Here is a 25,879-nt window from a genome sequence, read left to right as displayed (position 1 = left end):
TAATAATTAAAAGAAGAAAATGCATTCTGGATGTACACAAAAGGGGGGAGGGGGGGAAGGAAGGAAGGAAGGAAGGAAGGAAGGAAGGAAGGAAGGAAGGAAGGAAGGAAGGAAGGAAGGAAGGAAGGAAGGAAGGAAGGAAGGAAGGAAGGAAGGAAGGAAGGAAGGAAGGAAGGAAGGAAGGAAGGAAGGAAGGAAGGAAGGAAGGAAGGAAGGAAGGAAGGAAGGAAGGAAGGAAGGAAGGAAGGAAGGAAGGAAGGAAGGAAGGAAGGAAGGAAGGAAGGAAGGAAGGTATTACAACAATCCAGATTTTCTTCACACAACATCATTATAACAAAAAAGTTTCACCTGTACCTGCATGTTAGCTTTCTGTACAAGCAGCAGTCACAACTGTGACACTCTTCAGGTCCCAGATGAAGAAACAATTCTCGACTATGCATGTGACCAAATAATTTCTCTATTATATCCCCATTGATGCTGGAAATAACTAACTGGACCCTCATGATCTCCTGAAGATTTGGAACAAGTCAGTCTTGTGCTCAATAAATGAGCCAAGGATGCAACCTCACCTTCTGTCTCTACCACAAGCACCCTGTGCTCCAGTGTCTGACCAGGGGCAACCTTTTCAGCCATATCCTAAAGCTCCCCAAGAGCTTTATGTTGTCCCAGATATTTTCAGTGGATAAGCTGGCTGGATCATATCTGCCTTTACTATAGAACAGTCCCAGTTGCAAATGCAGTGGTGACTTAGCTAAAGTTTGTAACAGGGACTGAAAGAAACACAAATAATTATAAAACATGTAAATAAGTTGGTTTTAATAGATGGCATGGCATTAAGGTGAGATAAAAAACTAACCTGTAAATGACTGCAGAAAAAGAAGACGGCAAAAGCCATCAGTAACCTGCTTTCAAAATCAAGTTTGAGGAAATAAACGGGATAAATAATGGCAAAAATAATTATTAAGTAGATGTATCTGATACTTACAACAGAGCTCACTATTACTGGTTTTTTAAAATCAAGAAATTACACAAGCCTTTCTCTCACATGCACAAACTGTGACTTTAGTAAGGAAGTTTCTCTCAACTGCCAAGAATATCCTTTAAAATATTACAAGAAACATTACAATAAACAGACTTAAATGTAAGTTACCAACCTTCTTGTAGTCCATTATATTTCCTTTTCCTTGTGCCTTAAAGAAAAAGAGATTTTATGTAAGACATTAAATACTATACAAACTAGAATTGCAAGAATAAAGAGTGCAATTAAAAGAGCTATTACTTTAAACATAACCAACTTTCTTTAGGAATCTGATACGAGAAAACCTAAAATACAACAAAATGTGCTGTCACCTTATACAACATGATTCTGTTTCAGAGGAGAGCTGCAGGTCTCCTTTGCATTTTTTAATTTAATTTTTAGGTACCTATAGTGATTTTGCACACAGTTAATAGTCTGGAACTCTCAAAAGGGGATGTCAGGATCATCTCAGCACTATTAGACTCCAGTTAGATATCTTAATTGTGCTTTGGATTTAAAACTGTATATCAGCACCCAGCACCACCCTTTACTTAAGGAGCAGATACATACAACTTCTGACTCCTAGCATTTTCAGAAACAAGTATGAATAAATTCTAAATGTTTCCTTGTCCAGCTGCAGAAAGTATGGAGACCAAATTCCTTAGTTTTGTTACAGGGTGATGTAGAAGAGATGTCTGTGTTTTCTCACCCAGTGGCAGCTCTGCCGGACCCAGAGCATTCTTGTTTAAATAACTTGAAGCTCTTCCCTCAGGTCCAGCCTAGCTGTATCATTATCACCTTGTCCAAATGCAGCTGTTCTCTTTTCAGGCACATTGAGGGAAAAAAAACACAAAAAAAAAGAAAAAAAATTTAAAAAAAAAATTAAAAAAAATAAAAATCACTGTAGTTTCTTTCACTCTAGCCTCTGCAAGGGAAGACCAGAAACCTGAGTTGTTCCAGAACTTCTCTCCTGAAAGGATGTAGATTAGGACCATTGCCTCTCTGGGTCCTCTGTAGAGAGCAGCTCAAAGAAGCAGACCAACTGGTATAACCAGAAGAGCTGAGGCCTGAAGTGAAGAGCAACACTATGTGGCAAGCACATCTTTGAAGAGATGTTGCTGAGATGACACAGCTTTTAAAAATAAAGGGAGGAAAAATACAATAGGGAAAAGAACTGACGAGGGACTAAGCAAACAGAACAGAAAAGGAAACAGTAGATAACAAAAGTAATTCCACTGAAAGCAAAAGGTGACTGATCTACAAAAGCTTTTACTGCTCTTTGTAAGTTTCTTAAGATTCAGCTTTTCTGGAATGCATATTAAGAAAACAGCCTGATAGCATTTGGGAGCAGCAAAACCACTGCCAATAACTGCTTCCTTATTTGTGTATTCCCATCTTTTTGGTTTGCCAACTTTTATTCATACCGGTTGGATCTTATGGCTTCTTCAAGATAAATCTAGTAGCTATATTGTATATCATAACACAGCAGAAATATGTCCTTTAACAAACGATTGCCTATATGCAGATTCACACTGCAGGGGAGAATTTGCCAATCTGTTTGAGGAAGATGCTTTTTAATCTTAGCAATACCAGCAGAGGTGTGCCCAGCATGCCTCCTCCTGCATATAATACACATTACAAACAGCAACATTATTTTATCATGCTCTGTTCCTCTTCAGCATTCAAGTCAATGGCAGTCATGCTCCTCCAAGCAGCAACTTTATCTAATGTTTCCTAAAGCCTTCCATACTACAATTGCATCTTCGTTTTTTTCCTTTCGTTTTAACCTCACAGTAGCTTGGCTCTTTGATGTTTACTTTGAGTTCAGACACATACATTTTTTTTTCCCTTTTACATCAGACTTCTCCATCTGGTTTAGTTTCTTCAAAGGTATCACACCTGATCTGCAAAACGTTCTCAAACAGTTCTCAAACCTGGGTAACTTCCTAGGTCTCACTGCTTGGCTGGAGAGCTCTGTTTCTGAATGTTGGGTGCTCTGGTCCCTCAAAGAAAAGCATCTGCTTACCAGCATATTGGAGACATGAATGGTCAGCTCAGCTCAGCCTTCCTCCTGAACACCAAAGACCACCACGTGCCAGTAGTGAGGGACAATAATACCATGACATTCTTCATTAATGAGGTGGAGTGAAATCCACTCACCTGGCTGGGAAAAGTGATCACTGGGTCCCCAATGAAATGGCTCAAAATGCATCAAATGAGCAGACCAGAAGCGGATGACTTCAGATAATGCTTTTGGAGCAGGTTCTCAGGATGTTTTCCAAGAGTGACTTTTCTTTCTCACATGAGATGGTCCCTTTTACATGTGCTGCTAAAACCTGTGCTACAGAAATGCTTGGTAGAGCATTTGATAAATGCTTTTTTTCCAACTCTGCTTCTTCTGAGAAGGCTCAGAAAGATACTATGAAAGCCACATGGATTACCTCGGCCTAGATGAGATGGTTCTAGTTTCTGAACAATTCCTTTTTACAATTAAAAATGCTATGAGTCAAGATGAATTCTAGACCTGCTCTCAGGGGATTCTTCTTTATTTCTTCGGTGAAACTTTGAGCTTCTGTACCTCACTACTTATATGCTCAATGGCTATTTAACCCAGAGCATTTTTTCTTGTCTAGTGAGAGGTATTCCTGAGTGGGACAGACCAACTCTTCTGCCTTCTGACCCTTAGAAAATTCTCCATTCTATAATCCTGGATTATCTGCTTAATTTCAAGAAAACAGGGCTTTCCAAAAGCTCAGTGAGACTGTATTCAGCAACTATTTCAGCATTTCCTCTGAAGAAGAGCATTCAAGCACTTGTCTGTCTACCAGTGTTTCCTGTGAGCCATTTACAGTTGGGTGGTTTTAGTTTTTGAAGCATTTCAGGACTGTACTCCAACATATACTTCTAAAATAGATGCTTGACCAAACAGTCAATTGAGCATAGTTTTAAATGCACAAAGGTGGAGAGTTTTGCTGGTGAGGTCAGTGAGAACAGGAGCAACTCAGGTCTTTATGGATGATCATTCATTCATGTGTGTGTGTGTATAAATATATATATATATATAAAAATAAATAAATATATATGCATGTATATACACACATGTACACATACTTAAGCATTGATAAGGCTTCCCCCTACCACATGCCCTGTCTCTTTTAAGGCAGTCTCTAAATTTCATCAAACCAGAATCTAATCTTCCCAAAACGCATACACTCAGCACTGACACAACCTTCCACACCTGCATATCTGATGTGGTTTTTTTCTTTCAAATGAAGAGACAAGGGGGCTCTCTAAAGGTCCTCATCTCAGCAGCAGAATGCTGTTCAGAGGCATATGGCTGCCTCAGGAGCAGAGACTGTATCCAGACCTCTGACAAGAGAACTCTGGTGAAACTCCACACCAGTTCAGGCATCCTTAGCATCCTCTCTTTGACTTGCTTTCATCTAAGATATTTATGGCAGGCACTGGGTGCCAGCCTCATGCTTTCGGAGCAGTACACCATTGTGGAGACTACTAGGTGAAGTGGGGCTCTTCCTCCACTTTCTTGAGCTCCACTTGCTGCAGGAGGATGAAGCTGCCAAGAGGAAGTGCTGTCTTTAATCCCTTGTATCTATGTTTGCATGGGCTAACAACAGAAGGAGAACGCTAGATTACTTAGCAGTAATTAAAAGTCCATAACATGCTTTCCATATGCATAGTCATAAACTCAGCTACTAAGAGAAGTTCTACCTGGCAGGCACTGAGTTGCATTTCACTTGTTTAATCCATACAAATGACACTGCACAAGAAGGTGGGTTATAAGCACACTCTAAAGAGTACTGCCAACATGAGAAAGTCTCAGTTTTGAGTGCTTGGCCTACGCTGGATGTCACATAGCACAATGGGGCTATGGATGATAACTAAAAGTACTTTTAGTTACTGGAAGACAGCTCTCCTTTCTAAATCAACAGAAGCCAAGAAAGGCTCCTGGATGAGGTGTTCCCCTTCATACTGAGCTAAAGTAGTGTTTTTTAGATACTTTCACATAGTGGGTGTCACTTTCTCCCCACACCCCTCTCCTGTGCCCTCCCCTGCCTTTCAGAGAGAACTGCTTCACTGTTTCTGTAATACCCATTTTTTGTACCAGAATTAGTAAGCAAACAGATGGCACTCCTGGAGTCCTGCAACCTCCTCTAGATTTTGCAGATGGGAAAATGTTTGAAAACTTTTATACACTGTGCTGTGGTCATACCATTATTCTCCAACTGCAGTCACCCAAATCCATTTACATTCAGCTCTCACGTTAGCATTGTGTTGAAACTGTAGAATTCCAAAAGTCCTTGTCACAGTTATAAACTGCCAGCCCCCAATTTCAAAACGTCAAAAAGCTCTCTTCAGTTTAAAATCCTCCAGCTCGATATCACTTTAAGTTTGTAGATGCTGCACAGAGTTCCCAAAATTTCACTGCTGCAGAGCCTATGCCTCTTGCTTGCAGTATGCAAAGGCAGGCTGCAACCTGGCCATCACAAATGCAGAACTAGGCAGAGGCTCAGGCTCCACACCCTCTCCCCAGATGTCCTGCTTTCAAACCAGCAAGGAAAGGAGCCATTGACAAGCACATCTTGAATAAATATGTTTGCACAGAGCAATTTTAATTTTGGCCATTTCAGTGTTTTCTCCCTGATGGCTTCTATAGTCTTCATCTATTTCCGTTTCAGCAACACCCAGGAAACTACTCATGGACCTGAATCCTGCTGTGCTACATGGTTATGTAGCACCAGGTACATGCAGCTATCTTACTGCCTTCCTCATCTAAGGATTTGAGGAAAAGAGCAGCTGAATTAAGAGAATGAAGAATAAGGATATCAGCCAGCCAGCTCTCACAAATATTTTGTAGCGGTCAGGAAGCCAAGTTCTGCAGATCCTTCCCCCCATCCAAAATTACTGCTGCCAGAGCCAAGTCAGCAGAAGGGAATGTGTATCTACCTTTCAACCACTGTAATGTCAAGTTCTCTGCTTTAAGCTGCCAGAGAAAGTAGCTTTAAGCTAAGATGTGGGACTGCACAAGTAGTGCAGAGGAACAGACATATGCTACACGCAAATGAATCTTCTTGTTATACTGACACATGGAAGTTTGACAGAGCTCAGCTGTCAGGTCCCTGGATTTCCTCCTCTTGAAAGCATGGAAGAGTGTCAAGTACTGAAGTATTGGAGAGCACAGGTAACCTCTGTGTTGTCTTGTCCACTGTTAGCTTCTAAGTTTCTTTGCAGACTGAAAAGTATAAATGGGAAGAGCAATACAAATGGTGAAACAAGGAAATCTTTACCGATGCTTTAATTTACCTCTCTAATCTGTTTAATCCATGCCTCCCTTCCAAGGAATTCCTGATGGAGAACCGCAGGAGCAGAATTCAAACTGAAGGCCATGGTGTCACTAGAACTTTCTTGAACAAATGGCTGAAGATCTGAATGCAGCTGAAAGAGAAGAACATCTTTCTTCAGTTTCCAGGAACAATCTATACATATCCACCCACTCAGCAAATCAAGGCCTGTATCCTGATTCTATACCTACCCACCAGTTTCTGCTTTCAAACTTGTACTTTTGTTACACTTTTTCAGATTTGGGGGAAGAGATAGGAAGAGGCTGAATGCATTGCAGTGACAGAAAATTGTGGTAAAGAGAAGCATGTAAAGAATCTGCACAGAAATGGGTAAAGGAGAGTTTGCAGAGCTGGGCAAGTGATGTGACACACACAGGTAGGTCATTGTTGAGTGGCAGGAAGGAGAAAAAAAACAAAGGAAAGGATGATACAGTCTTTTTTTTGGGAAGAATATCAGTTTTTAATTTGTGAAGGGTAATATATTCTACTTTTAGTACCCAACTGAAAGCTGATGCAATATGACCTTCCTTCTGACAAAGGAAACTAGATAGCTAGGAGCTTCCTATGAAAGTGATAAAATACTTTATATACAACTATAAGTCAATAGTGAATGTATTAATATTAAAGCATACACAAAATATTATAGTCTGCACGAGAAGCAATTTACTGGTAGAACTGTACCTAGTAATAGCATACAGTGGCATTTTTACAGCAGTAAAGCTGTGCTTAATAAAACCACTTCCTTCTCCTGGAGGAACTAGAAACTGTCTAAACCAACTCAGCCACAGCTGATGGGAGGTCTGGCTGCCTGTCTCCTATCCATGCAAGTTGTTGTACAGTGCAGCAGCAGTAGATCTTCAGGGCCAAGGATCCAAGTTCTACACTGTGTGTGGTTTCCTCGGGACTGCAAGACTTTTGCTGGAGGTCAGAGGCCTCCTCTGGGAAACCCTGGTGCTGCAGAGGTGTAAGCTGCTCCTGTCTATAGGTGGTGACCTCCCTCCTTATCTCCCAGCTACCACCTCTAGAAGAGCAAATGATGCAGAAGGGAATGTATGCAGGTCCCTCAGACACTGCAGCTCATGCCTTAGCTCATGTGCTGCTGTAGGCAGCTGAGCTCTTGGAACAAATCTCTGCCTGGTGGCAGCTGAGACCCAAGACATGCTTTCTCCTGCAAACCCTGCTACTGGGACAGTGGCTTAAAGAAGAATGCAGGGAGTAGAGAAGCTAAAGTTTTAAGCAGCCACAGAAAGATGCACTGGAGGTACATTATAGAGCCTGTAATGAAAATAAACTACGTTGCTGGGAGTGTGATTTTGACAGTTCATAAGCACTGTTCATACCAGTAGCTTCTGCAAACTTCTTCACACCAGGCAGTACTCGATTCTCTTAGCATCACTGACCATCTGATGTCAGTTATTAACAAGAATAAGTAAGCCGATGAAGGAAATAGATGTAATGGACACTGCTTTGGGGACACCGCTGGCAAAAGCCTACAGCATAGTGGCAGTATACAACAGAGCTCCAGAGCAACAGATCTTACAAGTTTTTCTGTATTTAAGATCCCAGTCTGAAAGGAAAAGGTGTACCTTGTGACTCAGAGACATGTGTTTCCCATACTGAAATGCCACGTCCTGAATCTCAGCGCTGTGCTTTGCTAGCTCCATTGCAGCCTGGCAGCTCTTTGCCAGCAGGGCACTGTGTGACAGGAAAACCTGCTCCTTCCACGTAGATATGCCAATGTCATCTGTAAGACTGTTCTCCTGAAAAGGAAACAAAGGCTAACATGAAAACAACAAAACTGCAGCTGCCTGAGCTCACAGAAGTGGCACAGGATAATGTGCCACATGGTGAGTGACAAAGCTTCTAGTGCCAAGGTGCCTGTTAAGGAAGGGTATTCTCTTGAGGATGATAAAGAAAAAGTATCAGAATAAATATACCAGCAGCTTCAACAAACAATGTCTTTGTTTTCTGTTCAAAAAGAACAATGGAGATGCCAATCAATTCCACATAAATTCTTTTCTTAATGACTGTATCATTACACTGAAGATTCATGGTCAATCATATTCCTATTGAGGTACTAAAGAGAAAGAAAAAAGACAAAAAGAAAAAAAAATCCAAACAAAACAAACTCAAGAGTATGTTGGCACTTCAGTCCTTTACCAGCAACAATGAGCTAACAATCTCAAACAAACTGCCCCTGCAGTTTCTCCATTGCAGTGAAGAAAAAAATAGTTATAAAAGGTCCTTACTGAACTGCATTGAAAAAATGAAGGGATGTGACCAACGACTTGTACCTCTTCCACTCCCATATTAAGGATGAGGAATGATTGAAAGTATTAAAAAATAAGTAAGTAACACACTGATCTAGAAATGTCAGAAACAACATCCCCAGGGTAGACAGAGGTCTCAGTGATGCCTATAGTGAACTTTATCACCTTGACTGTAAGGTCAGAGATGCTCAACACTTCTCAAAGTCCTTTGAATCCAAAATTCTAATTTGGATTACTTTCCACAAAGTGTTTTAATTAGCAAAAATCGAATCCTTTTTCCCAAAGCCCAAATTCTACTGCAGCTCCCTTGACTCAAAAGGTCTTAACATGTCACTATTCTACTAATGGGTCTTCAAAGCTGGATGTGATTTGTAATCTTTTTCACAAACACGTTACTGTCATACCTCAGGTAGTCTCTGAAGAGGAAAAAAACCCAAAACAGACCATGGTTGTTCTGCTTAGAAAAAAAACAGTAATGAGAAGCTACAGAGAAAATCTGAAGCATATAAATGTTAAAAAGTTCATAGCTTCTCAGTTCAGCCAAATCTGTAGCATACACTAAGCCAAAAGGCATTCCTTAAAAGAGTAATATAGAAACCCCTCTTATATAACAAGCCTTTTCCCTCAACGTGACGTCAATTAAATTACTTAGAAACGAGCAAGAAGTAATTCTGTGTGACCCTATAGTTTTCTAGCAAGGTATTATCTGTCATGAAATCGGTAACAAATGAAATAGAATCCATCCGTTCAGCTCTAATTTTCCTCCCTTACGGATATCACCCAGAAGTGCTGCATTACAAGGGAGAGGATAATTTGAGACTAATGGAAAAAGTAGAATTCTGCAATGCCAAGTACCTCAGAGCTGTATCAAAATGCCTTTGCTTTCAGACATACTATTAACTTGTACAAGGAAAGTGAAGAACAGAGAAACCACGTTTGCTATTATGCATTTGATAACTTACAAAGTCAAGCTTAAACTTTCCTCATGCTTCATTTTACTGTAGTATTTTTGTTTTAATATCTTAACTCAGCCCAGAGCACATGCAAAGTCCCATGACTGGCAAAATATTAAAATGAGCATTTAATTCAAGTAGTTTCCTATGTATCAAGTTGGTTGGGTTTTGGGGTTTTTTTCCCACTCAGCTGCAGATTCATTGATTTTAAATTTAAAATCAGGAGCTCTTGGAAGACGCAACACAATCTTTTCCTTAACAACCAATCTGCGCAGCAAAAAACCCCAGTATTTACTAAAATTTGCTGGAATATACTGAAAATTGGGAGTGATTTTTATAATTGTTTTAGCTTCAACTAAGATGAAAATATTCTTAACAGTTTATGAAGTAAAAAAAAAATAAATCAGAATGCCTGTGAGTTGAAAATGTTTGCTTGCCAGCACCTTTGAGCAGTAACAGAAATGCAGACATTATGAAATATCAGTGGTAAGAGCTGAAGAAACCTAAATATTCATTGCAACTTAGCCTATATACAGGAATTAATTCTACAATTTGTTACAAAAATATATCCTTAAACAAGTTTGAATTCCAACGACAACTGAAAACCATGGCATAAAATGTCACTATCTGCCACATGGACATCTAAAATGGACACCTAACTTCAAAGAGTGACAACTAGGAGACAGATTTAAACATACATTATTGAAGTCTTAAAAACATGGGTAACATGAATCTCTGGGTTACAGAAAGAAGCCAGTTGTAAGAAGACACTGTGCCCATATGAATGGCTTTTGGCATACTAGCTTGCAAACTGAAGTACAGATGATTTGAATCACAGAAAGTTTTATGACCACATATCCCTGAAGTCTCTGCTGCTTAAGAAGGCAGAGGAAAGATGCAACTTTTCTTTGGCAAAGTTTTCCACCAACCTGAATGCCATTTCCCCCTTCATGTATATAAACTGTTATATGTAATTCTTACAACAAGGGTATGTAGGGAAAGATCTAAACAATTTTTTAAAAAATTGAGTGAAAAATGAAACTAGTTCTACATTGCAAAGTCTGTGAAACCTGCCAGTGTGACAGGTCTTAATACTTTTAGAGAAATCTTCACTTTTTTGTAAGCTTTTTTGTTTTGTCATCAGTGGATACTTCAAATGAAAAGTACAGAGGTGGACATTACCTGCCCGATCAGACTCCTAGCAGGCTTTCCTATAAAACCCTTTTAAAACAATATTCTAGATGTGCTCAGACATTTTAAAAACTACTGCCTATGGTGTGACCTCATTCATGAGTTCTGTCCCTAAGAAATGGGTCCAGATCACAACTGAACCTGATGCTGTTTGGGTAGCAGAAAGTGCATGAGGAGGGACGAATCCCTCATCATCCCTTGAAGAAAGAAACCAATTCCAGATACGGTTTGTGAAACGTCAGCATGGGTGTACAGGGGAAATATCTGATTGTAGCTCTGTCGATCCTAATTTCCTATGGGAAATTAAGAAAAGCTGAGGGAGCTCCCATTTTACTAATGGCAAGGTCAATTACTGTTTTGTCAGAAAGAAACTGGTTAGTTGAGATTTTCTTAAGCTACTTCCATAATTTCAAGCAGGTTTGAGAGGATCAGCTCAGGCAACAGGAAACAAACAAACAAAAAACTTCTAGAAAATGAAACTGCAGCACAAAACATGCGATCACAATCATCAGGAAAGGCAGCTCTTAGTGATAGTAACAAGGATCCCAAGTACAACAGTGGCACTTACAATAACTCATTTTGATTTGTCACACCAAAGATGATGTTTATACACAGTTCAGTTGAAAATCTATTATGAAAGATATGAATGAAACCTGTATTTTAAAAGTGCACAAAGCCATTTGCAAAATCAGGAAGGAGAAGTAATCTGAGATTTTTCAATTTAAAACTTCAGCTGTAATTTGTAAGGAAACCTTTATTTTATTTCCATATTATGGCAGCTCCTTCTTAGCCATCTGCAGTTGCACAAAATGATCAAAACGTCTTAACCACTTATATGAAAATTTAGTTCAGTTCTTAATGGACAAACAATCCACAGAAACACACAAGTATTTCTAAACAGCGTTTTAAAGTTTCAAATTAGGTAGTTTAAGAACTTCTGTTTTACATAACTAAAATCCAGTGCAACTAAAATCTCTACCAGTAGCCAAACATCTTGCATATGTTTCACATAAGCCTTCAACAGATGTACTCCTGCTTGCTGAACATGACAGGACATGTTTTATTGGTCTATTAATACAAGTCTCCACTGTTTTGGAGGAACAAGGGTGTCTGCAAATGGGTCAGTAAAGCATGCCATTCACTACCTAATACTTTTATTATGACACTGTAAAAAGAAGCAACAAACTATAAAAAAAAAAAAAAAAAGTTTGAAAAACTGTGATAAATCTAAGTATCTCTCCACATCTGTTACTTTTAAGTCTCTCTGGAAAACCTTAGTATTTAAAAGAACAAAAGCAGTAAACAATTAGGATTGGCCTCCTTTCTAGCTATGCATTTTTCCCCTCTGACACATTTTTCCATTCTTTTCACAGATGCTCTTTACTCAAGTTTGGTATTTTATCTTTCCCTTTTGTTTTGCAACAGAAATATTTGTTTTTTTAAAAAATGTGAAAGCTCTGACTCTGACTGCTGCTCTGCTAAAAGGTGGTTTATGTGCCTCAAAATACATCTGATTTGCCTCCTGTGGTAAAGTTTATAAGCAAATCATTCACTTATAACATAGACTCAAACTGGGCCAGTTGATGGACACATGTAGTATCCAAAACATTACTCCTCAAAACAGGACTGGAGACCAAACATCAAAGAATATACATAGTCCATATTTTTCCAGAAAAAAAAAAAAAAAAAAAGCAATTTATTTGCATTTTAAAAAGCCTACACTGTAAAATAAATACCTGTTTATTTGGCACAAAAAGTACTGGGCACTAGTGTATTCCTTTTTTAAACTTGTTTTACTTATTAGCTACGTGCAATTTTCACACAATTCCATTGAAAATTTAAATAATACCTAACAGCTCTTCTAGCCATATGGGGAACATGTTGGAAACTGTATGTCTTATTTTACAGTGCCATTCTGACACTAAAAATGAGTTTTGGTAATGCACATTTAGCTTCAGCTAGATATTCTGGAGGTGAGGAAAAACAATGACTCAGGGCAGTTTCCCATGAAAACTTTTAATACAAGGAAAAAAACTTGTAATTACAAGAATGGTCTGGCAGAAAAAGCACAAGAGCCAACATGCTCAAGTCCTACTCTTGATTTTGCTGTTTGACCTTGAGCTTCCCTTTATCTCTTGTCCCTGCTCAGTGAACTGACAGGGATGTTAAATCATTCTTCATTAACATTTGTTAAATGATCTGGGATATTAAAACAGAAGTTTTCTAAAAATGTGACAGTATTCTGTGAGTTAGCAAACATTTCAGAAGCCCGAGTCTCCTAAAAGTAGGGAACAGAGACTTGGTGCAATGTTTTCCTGTTAAAAAAAATATTATGATCATGACTGAAGGCCAGATTAGACAACTTTCATCTTTGTACTCACTGAAGGCACAATTTTTTACTCCAAAATCAGACAGAGATTTAGAGAAGACAGATGGAGACTGGGAAGAGTGTTCTTTACTCACAGAATTATGGGTTGCATGGGGATTTTGAATGTAAAGTTGCAAAGGTTTAACACATCAACACCTTTCTGCTCCAGCTTGCAGTCCAAAGTATTAATTTAAGCAATTAATACAAAGTCTTAAGCAGCTTTTTGCTACTTTGAACCTGAGTGGAAGCCCTAGCCTTCAGGCTGTCTTTGTAAGCAAGGCCAACACTTTCTAGTTTGGATTGTCACTTCAAATAACGATGAAAAGTTAAGTATTATCTAACGACCCACTATGCAGACAAGATGAAGAATGACCAAACAGAATATACTAAAATGGGAAGGCTGTGAAATTGTATGTAGTTTTACAGAGGAAAAAGTGCTAATGAGAGCTGTCAAATAATTATATCTATTATTTGTCTTTAGGATTAAATAAGGTCAGTCTTGTTAGATCTAATGATTCTTTCAATTTTCCTACTGAGCCATCCAAATGAAGCAAAATGAAACTTTTTTTTTTTTTTTTTGTAAACATAAACTTAGAGTCTCAGAGGAGAAAGGTGAATTTTGCTGTTATTTTTGTCTAAAAGATAAAACCATTTAGGTAGTCATCTAGCAAAACTCAAAACAACTTGGTGCTAAAATAATTCTAATTTATGGTACTGGGGAGCTTAGCTTTATAACAACTGCATTAAAGAAATTTAACACATGAAATACATTTTTCTTTCTCAGAAAGGTGAGAAGATATCCTTCTGCTTTTCCCAATTTAAGACTGTGATGGCACTGAAAATGCCATTACTAACATACTACTCTTAAAAAGAAATAGTTTGACGTTTGAGATTTAGTTGTGAAGAAGTAGATGAAAGTATTTGTCTTACCTCTAGGAAATGTAGTTCACATTTTTGTTTCAGTTGAATTGCAATTGGGGATGGTGGGAAGATGCACAAGGGATACAAGTAAAACAGACCAACAACTGACCAAGTCTATTTGGCAGTCTTTGCTAAAGAGATGTTCATGACACGAATGGCACACTGACTCAGAAAAGTAGTGCAAGGAAAGAATTAGGAATATGTTTCATACATCTCATAGAACCAAATTTCTCAGAGGACAAGATTAAACAAAAATAATTAAAGTAGATCCCACACTTGTTTGTTCTAGGTCTCATCAGAAGCCAAGCAATACCCATCCTAAAGACTAAAGTTCAGACACTGTAATCTAATTTTCAGTGCCAATTATGCCACCATACGGATGGTGTTTTGACTTGGCTGGGTTACCCTTACTGTACTTTTAGCCTCTCTTAGAAAGAGTCACCAAAACAAAGTCAGTCTCTGCCATCTGTAAGTGGGCCAGGGCAGGGTAAACATCGTGCAGCTGTGCTTGGTTTATTTCCTACTTCCCTTGCAATCTACACATGTGGCATGCTTCAGTAATGCAGCTGAAAATAAACAGAAAAAGCCCAAAAAGACTAACAAAATGAAGATTAAGACCTTCTGCAGCAGCAGGAATCTAAGAGAGTCCACAATGTTTCTCATTTTTATAGGGGACATGTTTAATATAAAATGCAGTTTCATTGCTGACCGAACTTGTAGTTTTATTTCTACACACAGAAGAGTACTCGCTGGCTTGCTTTTTTAAATGAAATACCTGGGATCTGCTTGTATTCAGAAACCTGCTTGAATACAGAAAGCAAAATTAAAAACACTCTTTGCAAAAATCTTGGAGAAGACCTCATCTGTTTAGACATATAACCCTTTGCACAGTGCTCGGGAGCAACCCCAAAGGCTGCAGTCTGTTTATCCACGGGGTACCCACAGCAGGTGCAGAAAGACCCCCAAGTACCCAGCACCAGGGTCCTCTCCTGAGGACAGCTCTGTGCACGCTGGCTTGCAGCCCCAGGCATCTCCCCAGTGTCCCATTACTGCTGTGCTGCTGGAGGCTCTCACTGCCTTCAAGGGAAGAGCTCAGCTCATCAGCCTGGTGGCTTCCCTGCCTGGCTGTTTTCAAGCAAAACCAGAGAGAGAAGCTGAAAGGAGGTTAGTTTTAGTGACATGGCACTGCTGCTGCAGGGCAAAAGAGGCAGATTCTGACCACTGGAGTTGCTGGATGTGTGCATCCTCTTCCAGGACCCAGCCATGCTTTGCTTGCTGGCACATCCACAGCTTGATAGGCTCTTCTTGCCCACTGTGGTTTGGCTGGTGCTGAACCATCTGTGCAGGGATCTCCTGTACCGGGACCCCACGCAATCAGGGCTTCCACAGCAGTATTAATTTTGCTACATACTACAGGATGACAACATGAAACCAGGGGTACAATCTAAATACACAACAAATATAAACGAATTCCTCTAGTGCTGCAGTCTTCAAGCCATTTTGCCTACTGAACATTAAGATTTAAGTCTCCGAGGCAAACGAGGCATGTGAGGCAACATCCCTGTAACTATCTACCTTAGTGGATTTTGAGAGATATTCACATATACACACTGCTCATCATTCCCATACATTGAAAACTTGCTATCATAAAATCTGTAGTCTGCAGACTGCAACTTTAAATTACCAAATTTTTGCAATTTTGAGTTAAGATACAGTCATAGCAAATGAAAAAAGGAACTCTTTTTTGCTCCATCACCCTGTCCAAGCAAACCTACTTCAAGAAGCACCTCTATAAGTTTCCTTAAATATTCCAGTAATACAGAAAGCCCTAGATCCAATTGGACCAGCTTTCATTATAGTTCTTGCTAAACAGTAACACAGTACATCCACAACTGCCTTCAAAGAAATACAACATTATTTGCTGTGGAACACTGGCAGCTGCTGCCTTTGCCCATTCCAACTTCTGCAACGCATGCACAGGGACTTTTGATGGAGAAGAGAACAGTGCTACACTCACACTGCTTCAGGACAAACTTCATGTTGATACTATCAAAAGGTGAACATTCAGAAGAAGAAAGGAGCTGATATGACTTTGAGATGAAAGCTTTTGTAATGTCTTTGGGCTTCAAAATGAGAGATTGAACACTGAAAACATTATGATGTTGGCAACACTGTAATAAATGCCTCTAATGGAACCTTGACTACAAACCTCTGGGAGTGTTTGGAAAGCCAAGAGAAAGAATTGCCTAGAGCTCCTGTTAATGACAACTGGTATTATTTTATTAAGCACTCACAGAAATAAAGTAGTTTCTCCTTAAGCATTTCTAGAAACTTCCAGAAATCACAGGTGTCATAATCATGTTACTACTGAAACTCATTAGGACCGCAGCTAATTCTCTTCCTCTCTTCTCCCCCCTCCTTTTAAGCAGATGAAAAAGTCATCACATTTATTGTAGTCACACATTAACAACACCAAGCTTGAGTATGTAAACCTACTGAAATTCTTACCTCAGATGATTTTGAGTTTTCATAGTATATACCTTGAACTAAGTCACCAATAGCACTTGAAATGAGTTCCACAACCTGCAAAAGAAAAGGAGGAAAAATTATCATCAAATTTACTACTAAAGCTACTGCCAGATTTCCAGCAAGGTAAATGGTCATAACTTTCCTTGCAGAAAGCTAGTTGTGAACAACTGGAGGATTTACTAGGATATATTCTGCACAATCATGATCCTGACCCACTGCTAAAATCTCTACTACAGTAACTCTTTCATCAAAGTTTGAAGTTAATATAAATGAAAAACAAGAGATGTTTGGGTTTTCTTTTTCCTAAAGTGTGAACTATAGAGTGTATTCTCACAAGGACATTCACAGAACTAATAAATCCCAGTTCATGAATATGAGACAGTACCTCATCTGGGCTTTGTTTTGTTTTGTGTTTTTCCTGCCAAGTAAATACTTCACAATACCTCTCATTGGGAGCTGTTAAAATTCTAATCTTCGTGGCTAATACAGAAAAGTCAGAGCCCATAGAAAGGTAACCTTTCAAATGTGATCATTTGGTATTCGGGTGCCCTGGGAGTGCACTGTAGATGTATTTAGTGCATGGCCTGAGGCTGAGCTGTACCACATACACTGAAAGTTTGCAACACGGGAATGTTTAAATCAGATTTATCAATCTGTATTATCTTCAGGGTTCAGGCTTTTTATTTTATTCAAGTGAAGCCTAAAAATCTGAACTTGATCCAGAACGTAAAACAAGCAATTCATGGTCTCTCTGGAACTACTGTACAATTTAAAGTCGTGCACATGAACTGTCTTAATTGGAAAAAAATACTCAGATTTATTGTAAAATTAAATGCAGGCATTTCAAATAATCTCACCTTAAGGCTAGCCCTTTAGTTGCTCAAAGTTTTAATTTCTTGAATGTTTCATTTCCTATGCATATGAGTCTGTATCTGATTCCTCTTTTTGCTTCCTAAAATTCAACGTAGTTCTTATTGAATTAAAATATTTAGTTTCATTTTTATCATTCTTGCAACCGAAGACGAGAAGCTAAATGATAAAACCCCTAACAGAAAGATATTTTAACATATAGGCATATTTTATTTGACAATAAAACCACATTTGTATGCTAGTTATGAGTACTAGCAGGAAGGTTGTGTTTTCTTTTCTTTTCTTTTTTTTTTTTTTTTTTTTTTTTTGAGCACTGGTGCATATACATATTCATAAACTCAGAGCAAGAGCTAACTTTAGAAATGGTGCTGATTAAAAGTCATGTTTTTTCTTGCAATGCATATGGGTTAATTTGCAAGACCTATAAAAACAGCCTTAAAAAAATAAAAATCACATTGCCCTTTAGGAAACTCAATACCAAAGAAATATTGTAGCAATATGAGCTGCAGAGGAACTGAAAGGACAATGATCCTACAGTGTTACCAGATGTGTTGAGTTATTTAAGTGGGGAACTGAGAAAATGAGGGGCTAGGATTTTTTTTTTTTTTTTTTTTTTTTTTTTTTGTGGAGGGGTTTTTTTGGTGGGTTTGGTTTTGGTTTTTTTTGTCTTCTCCTTCTCCCCCAGCTCTCCCCCTTTCACCTCCCCCCATTTTTTTGTTTTGTTTTTTTTAAGGTATCAGATAAGCCCTCTTCCCAAATCCAGGAGGATTGAGTATCGCCAATAGGTCTATGAAAGACTGTAACTAAATGCCCAGGATCAGATTGTATTACAGTTTATACAAGCAACATCCCAAGATTCTTCTGATGGCTGGGACACATAATACAGATCAATCACTCACTAAAAAATGTTATGGTTTGTGAAATGGTCTGAGCTCAGAGACCTACACTGGTAATACGAAGAGGAATTTACAAAGACACTGAGTCCTACTCTAAATGTCAAAGTGATAGTATGAACTTTTAACAATGCATCTGGCTCTGGATAACTACCCCTTTTCCTCTGTCTCCTGAAACTCTAGACTGAGCAGGACCCTGTTTTGGGGTTTCTTTTTTCCACCTCTCCTCTCTTTTTAGTGCAACTCTACTCTCAAAGGCAATTTTAACTGACTTTAAACAATCTTGGTGAAACACTTTGTGAACAATTGTACCTTTTCCTCTTAGAGTTTATAAAATATCTTAGGAGAATTATACATCCATTATTTAGAAGAATCCATGTATTAAATACCATTAGGCCTTTAGTGACATATTGAACACTATATGTTAGTGAGAACTTAGTATTAATATTACTTCCTTTCTTTCCAAATACCTCATTTTTAAAAGAAAAAAACATTATTTTTCTAAAGGTAAGTGTAAGGCCATAGAGATCACTACCGGGAATGAAATTCCAATTTCAAAAGCACAGTGGGATGCTTCCATGACACTCAGTTACTCCATCAACCCTTAATCTAATCTATGAAAAGCATCTGCTGCATAACACCAGTGGCCTGGGGTCCTGAGCAGTGGGGAAAGCAATGAAAAATGAGGAAACCAGGTAATTTTCTTCTGTATCACAAACTGACATAGAGGAAGAAAAATCATTACAGATTCAGTAGAACTCACGCAGTTGTGGATACACTGACTAGTTCTTATGCAGCACTTTTCATCACAAAATTGGAAAACACTCAACATCCACTGTCAAACTTATTTCCTCCTGTTTTATATAGGGGAAAACAGTAACAGGGAACTGATTTTCCCCAAAGTCACACAGCATGCCGGTGGAAGAGCAGAAAACAGTAGTCAAGTTGTCTCTGTTCTCATCGGTGCCTTTCTGCCTCACCAGTGCCATGTTTCACTTCCTGATACTTCGGAGAAGCGAGTTTGAAAAGCAGGAAAGACAGATGGAAAATTAAGTGCTCCCAACTGCTTTGCCTCTCTTCTCATTTGAAGGCTGAGTTCCATTTTAAACAAGTCCAAAGACAAGGAAAGGGAAGAAAGAACTGCCAGAATTAGTGCTTTAAAACAGCAGCATCTCAAAAGAGACCAAAGGCAGCCTACCCATAATCTACCGTCCCACTATTTTTCTACTCCTCTACGTAGTTTTGAGAAGGCTGGTCTCTCTTATGTACTCAAAATTGCAACATTGAAAGAAAACATGCTTATATTCTATTTTCTAATTTCCATTCTGCATCAGCATATTCCAAAGTACTATGTTTTCTGCCCCCTAGGAGCATCCACAGTCCTAGATGCAACCCAGGTAGCGAGCAGCTCCTTGCAGGTGGCAAGGAGGGAGCTGGGGGTGTTCAGTCTGGAGAAGAGGAGGCTCAGGGGAGACCTCACCACTCTCTACAACTCCCTGAAAGGAGGTTGTAGCCAGGGGGGGGTTGGTCTCTTTTGCCAGACGACTTTGAACAAGACAAGAGGGCACGGTCTTAAGTTGTGCCAGGGGAAGTTTAGGTTGGATATTAGAAAGAATTTCTTTACCGAGAGGGTGATCAGACATTGGAATGGGCTGCCCAGGGAAGTAGTGGATTCTCCGTCCCTGGAGATATTTAAAAAGAGACTGGATGTGGCACTCAGTGCCATGGTCTGGTAACTGCAGCAGTAGTGGACCAAGGGCTGGACTTGATGATCTCTGAGGTCTCTTCCAACGCAGCCAATTCTATGATTCTATGAAGTGAAAATTCATGTAACTAATTTCACATCCTTTAAACACATGCTCTGTAACAGTACTGCAAGGGTTTGTTGGTTGGTTTGTTTTTTTCTTTTACTAAGGAGGTACCACTTCAACACCTTTTGTAGAGATTTGATCTCTTGTGCTTTTTAAAAGGTCAGCACAAAGGCCATCAATTTACGATGCACATAGGGAAATGAGATGGATTGTTAAAGCTAAAATCTGTACTATTTAGGCAGACTAAGTGTGTAACATGATGTGAATCCTGGACACAGCATGTGATGCCTGATTCCACAGCTAGATAAGAGTTCATGCTCTGACCTCTCTGATTTATGCAAATATAAAATAGCCCCGAAGCCTGTGCTATGTTTCAATGCCAGAAGAACTCTGTAGGTCTGAAGGTCAGAGGCTTGGTAAAACTTAGAATAAATTACTATACCAGAAAAAGGCAAATTATCAAAAATACACAGCTTTAGTCCTTCAAGGTTCTTTAATTTTACTTCAGCTCTAGTGTATTAAGCTCAGATTTTCCTAATATTGAAGAAATAAAACAAAGCAGTGATAATTTTCTTAGTTCAGAAAATTATTTGGAACACTCAACCAACCACAGACTGAAATTCCTGCCTCCTTTTTCTAAACCCAGACTAAATCTTTCAGGTAACTTACTCAGGACTTATTTATAAGATAATTCAAGGTTCAGGATTCCCAAAATATTTTGTGCACACAAGGACATAAACCAGAGTCAAGCATCCACTGTCATGGGTATAGCAGCCCAGTTCTTGCTTGCAGTTGACCACTCTGGGAAAACCATCTCTGCCCATAAAAAATAGCCATGTATTTAAATGAAGTGAAACTTTAAAACTAGAGTGACTATGGGGAAATCACAGAGTATTAAGACATTTTGGTCCAATACTTTTTTTGAAGCTGGAAGAGCCAACACAGTAACAAACCGATTCTGGGTCCATCCTTCACCAGATTTCTAAACATGCAGGGTGAAAAGACAACATTTACTGCTACCAGTTTAGCAACTCAAGAACTTTGTTCCCTTTACTTGTCTTTGAAATATTTTGTTTAAAGTTCACAGCAACATAAAACTGCATATGTATTTTTTCCTCTTTTTCAGTCTAGTTTTGTTGGGTTTTGTTTTTTTTTTAAGGGATGAAATTGAGCTCCATTCAGTGTGTGGTGGTTTTATTTTAAATTCAGCAGCTGAAAATGGAATTGATTACACAGACTACTATTTCACAGAGTGGTAATGCTGTGTCTCTCTAGACTCTACTGGATATTTTCAAGGGGAACATCAGGAAAAGGATGACACTTTTGCTGGAAGACAGGGAACAGAAGTAGGAAGAAATAGCAATGGATATTGTCCCTCATCCCACCCAATTCCTATCTGACAAGCTTCCTTAGCTTTGCCAAATTCCTTTCAAGAAGGACCACAAGTAATCCCTTCCTTTCTTAGTTTTTCTCTTTCTGCCTCCTTGGGCTCCTGGTCTTGAAACAATATCCTTTCCTCTCACAGCTGCTAGGACAGACCCTACTCCTTACTGTTGATGGGTAGACTTGAAAATCTAGTATGACTTCTCCATATAAGCAAGGAAGAAAATTAAATAGTCATCAAACATTAACTATACAGATAATAGTTCCCTCCACTGGCATTTGGACTTCCCTCCTCAAAAAAATGTTAATTTTTAAAAAAATTCCCACACTTAAAAACCCATTCAAAGTTCTTAAATATTCTGCATTTGACACAGAAACATTGTAGCACTGGGAAGCTAAAGACAAAGCTCAGTAAATAGCTGAAATAGGACTTTCATTGTTCAATAATACCTACAAAAAAAGAGCAAACACCCTAAGGAGTTCCAAGAACATTGAAATTCAATTTTATTTCCTGGTAATCTCTTCAAACCTCATCATAGTTTACTAAGTGTGCCAGCCCACAGAATTTTAAAAATCTAATGTTTATTGAATCTGATTGGATTTACTATTTGAAATCATCTTGAATTTTACTATTTTTTGAAGCTGTCTTGCTTAGTTGAAACATACAGAAAGGATGATTTGCTTTCTAGAGAGTTTTAAATGCTCTTGGAAAACACATTTATGGCTTTCTTCACTCTGCCAATGATGAGTTAGTAGCAAAATACAATACTCAATGTATACATATCAACCAAACTGACTACCTGATGAAAAGGTACTTCCTAGAAATAAAAAACCTCTTAAAAATAATCTGCAGCAGTCCATTTGAATATTGTTAGTATTGTCAAATACCTACAGTCTACCTTTAGGATTTCCAGCAGTGCCGAGTTACTCTTTTGTGTTGATGAAGCACATCCACAGAAGGAGTTTTCACTAGTAAAAAGACTTTCAGGGCATAATTCAGTTCTTTTCCTTAACAATAACAAAACCAACAGAAGAAATACCTTTTTCCCTTCTCACCTCCACATAGTACCTTACACAGTCTATTAATATCTTTGCAGAACCTGTGCAGCAGATCCTGGCACTGAAGCACCAAACCAACTGTTGATGAGCAACTCAGGTTAGAGGAGTATGTGATTTCTTCAGCTTGACCCTTTTGGTCATTTCATTACCTATCTTTCTCCTATGCAAAAGACTGAACAAAGAAGATATCACAGCTACAGGGTTCTGTAGATATAAACCCCTCCTCATCAATAAATGACACAGAAGAGCATAGCCATAAAACACTATTTCCAAGCATGCCTGTGCAGGTGACTGCACGATTGGGATATGTTCACAAATCAGTTGGGGATTAAACCAAATTAAAAAAAAAAATCTGATCAGCTCTGAGGTGACAGAAATTATACCTGCAAGTGGCATTAAGTATTCTATACAGGCTGTATCTGAATAAAAGCAAATCAAGAGTAATGCCATTGAGCATGACAGATGGAATCAACTAAACAAAGCTGCAGATGTTTGTTGAACTAGCAAATCAACAAGCCCCTGTACCAGGAGTTGCAGCAATCAGATTCTAGACTCCAAGTGAATTGCTGCTGATTTTCAAAACACTCATATTAATGACCACTTCTAGTCCATCCAAAGATTCAGTTTTCCTGATAGCCAACAAGATGTCAAATACCTCAGTGTTCTGTTTAAAAATACAATTAACTTATCTACACTACTGCTATAATTTTCTGCACTATACTGTATTATTGCACTGAAGCCATTCCAGATGTAAAGGCACTTTTTAGAAAATATTTGACCCTGGGAAGGTTCATTGTAAGGATGAACTTTACAGCAGTGCAAAAAGAGTGGAGATACATAATCTATCACCCTATTTACAAGGAACACACATTTTAACCTCTCCTAGTAGCATAATGTATATAAACACCTGCTGGGAAGGAATGGAAGAAGAGGGGCCCAAATTCCTCTCTGCAGTGCCTGCTGACAGGATGAGGCAATGGGCACAAAATAAAAGGTTGAAGTCCATCTGGACACCTGAAAACACTTCAGTATGAGAGCATCAAACAACAAAACAGGCCCAAAGGGACTGTGTAGTCTCCATCTGTGGAGGTATTTTAAAAGCCGTCTGGGCATGGTCCTGGGCAACCTACTCTGGCTGACCCGTCTTGAGCAGAGGGTTTGGACTAGAAGATTACAAGAGGTCCCTTCCAACTTCAACCATTCTGTGATACCAGCAGCTGGTGGAAGAAAACCATGGCTGATTTTTCATACTTACATCTGCAGCACCAGTAATAGTAACTTATCTTGTCTTTGGAGTTATACAAGCAAAGCTACAAAGCTGGTACCAGATACTTTCTTAGTGAAGGGTTAAGTTTATTGATTGTACTGGGAAGAGATTTCCTTTCTACGAATAGTTGAGTTCTTGGGAGACTAAGAAAGGCCATTCAGACAAATTTTAGACTCTTATCATATTGCTAACAGCTTTGAATTACAAGTGGATCAACACAAAAATCTATTTCCACTTTCAAAAGTGGAAAACTCTCTCTTTGCGGAGAGAGTGATCCAGCATTGGAATGGGCTGCCCAGGGAAGTAGTGGATTCTCCATCCCTGGAGATATTTAAAAAGAGACTGGATGTGGCACTCAGTGCCATGGTCTGGTAACTGCAGCAGCAGTGGACCAAAGGTTGGACTTGATGATCTCAGAGGTCCCTTCCAACCCAGTCAATTCTATGATTCTATGAAAAAGTGTATTCTCTGTTAAAGGAAACAGCTACTGATCCTAAGAATCATTTCTTTAGCTAATCCATGATTCCTCAGTGGTATAATACTTACTTTTTAGCAGTTTATATTTTCTTGACATCATACAGGAAAATAAAAAGCCTGATGCAAGTACTACTTTTTTTAAACGACATTTAAAATCAAAATCATAGATTCTAGCTGACTTGTTTTACCATTCCCAAAAATGTCAATTTACATCAAAAGAGCAACTATCTTAATTCCAGAAAGGACATATTCTCCATATCCTTCATTGGTCAGCAAGGAACCTAGCTGCTCAAGTTCAAAACTGAGCCTTTCCCATAGGAGCAAAACTGATGCCATAGAAGTAGATGCCATATTTCAAAATAAGCAGTTCTCTTGTGAAGCACAGTGTACATTCAATTTGTTGCAATAGGAAGATTTAGAAAGACTTGCAAGAGTAACTTGTTCGTGTTTATGCAAACACAAAGCCTATTTTGTAAACAACACGTTTATGCCTTTAGGAAAACAAAGTTAACATAAGGAAATGCATCTACTATATAAGTACTACATCTGTGCTACTGTTTATTTATAAACAAATAATGCTTAATAAAACAATGCTCTATAATGTGGTCTTCTGGCAGAGCTCTGCATTGACAGACAATATTCTTAAATTCCTTTCCAAGCTTTCAGGCTGTAGATTTTGAAGAGCTTCTGTGAACAGTCTAATCATTCCAACAAGAGCACACTGAATTATAGTGGGGAAAAAAAGAGTCATTCTACAGATTTCAGTAAGAACTACAGAGAACACTACTTCCTTTACTGTAATGCAGATTTTTGGGCTAGGTTTTCTGTTGTTTTTTTGGTTTTGTTTTTGCTTTACTTACTTATTTTTAAATTTGGTTGGTTGGGCTTTTTGTCTTCTTTTGAGGGGTGGTTTGTTGCTTGATCCTGGTACTTATTTTTTATTAAATACCAAGGGATGCCTTCCTAGCAGTTTATGGAGTTGCAAACAATGAATTTACAGATCTATTTTATAATTTTCTTTGGTCATCAGCACATTACAGTTGGAAATTCACTAAAATGCATCATTTCATCCTTCTGAAGTTTTACGTATCCTAGTCTTCAGAGTGTGGATAAAACCTGGTCACTCCCTGCTGTTTCATAAGAAAACTGATGATTCAGATGCCTTAGGAAGCTGCAGTTTTAATTCTGTTACAGGTTTCTTCCAACCTAATTGTGACACACCCTGAAAAAAACCCATTATTTTATAACATTGCACATCATTTGTGTTAAAATGTCCCTGTAGTCTACCTGGAAGACAGGGGACAAAAAGGCCAACTAGTGGTAGCTACTTTTGCTACATTCCCACCTGAATACCACCCAAAAAATGTTACAGGAAGCAAAAGTTTGTTACTTAAGCAAAAATCAAAGGCACAACTAACACTTCTTGCTACCATAGTCAAAGAAGCACTTTCATGCTACAGCACTTGCTGTTAGCACTTTCATCCCCCCCATCCTTGGATAGACAAAGAA

General features: G+C 38.6%; 1 protein-coding gene across 2 annotated transcripts in view; it reads right to left on the bottom strand.

Moving 5' to 3' along the window:
- The window catches only part of PDSS2 (decaprenyl diphosphate synthase subunit 2), a 115,320-nt gene that overhangs the window by 10,543 nt on the left and 78,898 nt on the right, over positions 1 to 25,879 (bottom strand). The window contains exons 4-7 of one of the 2 annotated variants that reach the window (XM_030447886.1): positions 16,590 to 16,664; positions 7,965 to 8,138; positions 6,341 to 6,472; positions 1,155 to 1,190 (exon numbers count right to left, since the gene is read on the bottom strand). In XM_030447886.1, coding sequence (XP_030303746.1) covers positions 1,155 to 1,190; positions 6,341 to 6,472; positions 7,965 to 8,138; positions 16,590 to 16,664 — 417 coding nt within the window. The remainder of the gene's footprint in view (positions 1 to 1,154; positions 1,191 to 6,340; positions 6,473 to 7,964; positions 8,139 to 16,589; positions 16,665 to 25,879) is intronic. The other variant, XM_030447887.1, reaches the window with a different exon arrangement.

This window comes from Calypte anna, chromosome 3 (assembly GCF_003957555.1).
Source record: "Calypte anna isolate BGI_N300 chromosome 3, bCalAnn1_v1.p, whole genome shotgun sequence".
NCBI classification, from domain to species: Eukaryota; Metazoa; Chordata; class Aves; order Apodiformes; family Trochilidae; genus Calypte; species Calypte anna.
This window is presented reverse-complemented; position numbering and strand designations above follow the sequence as displayed.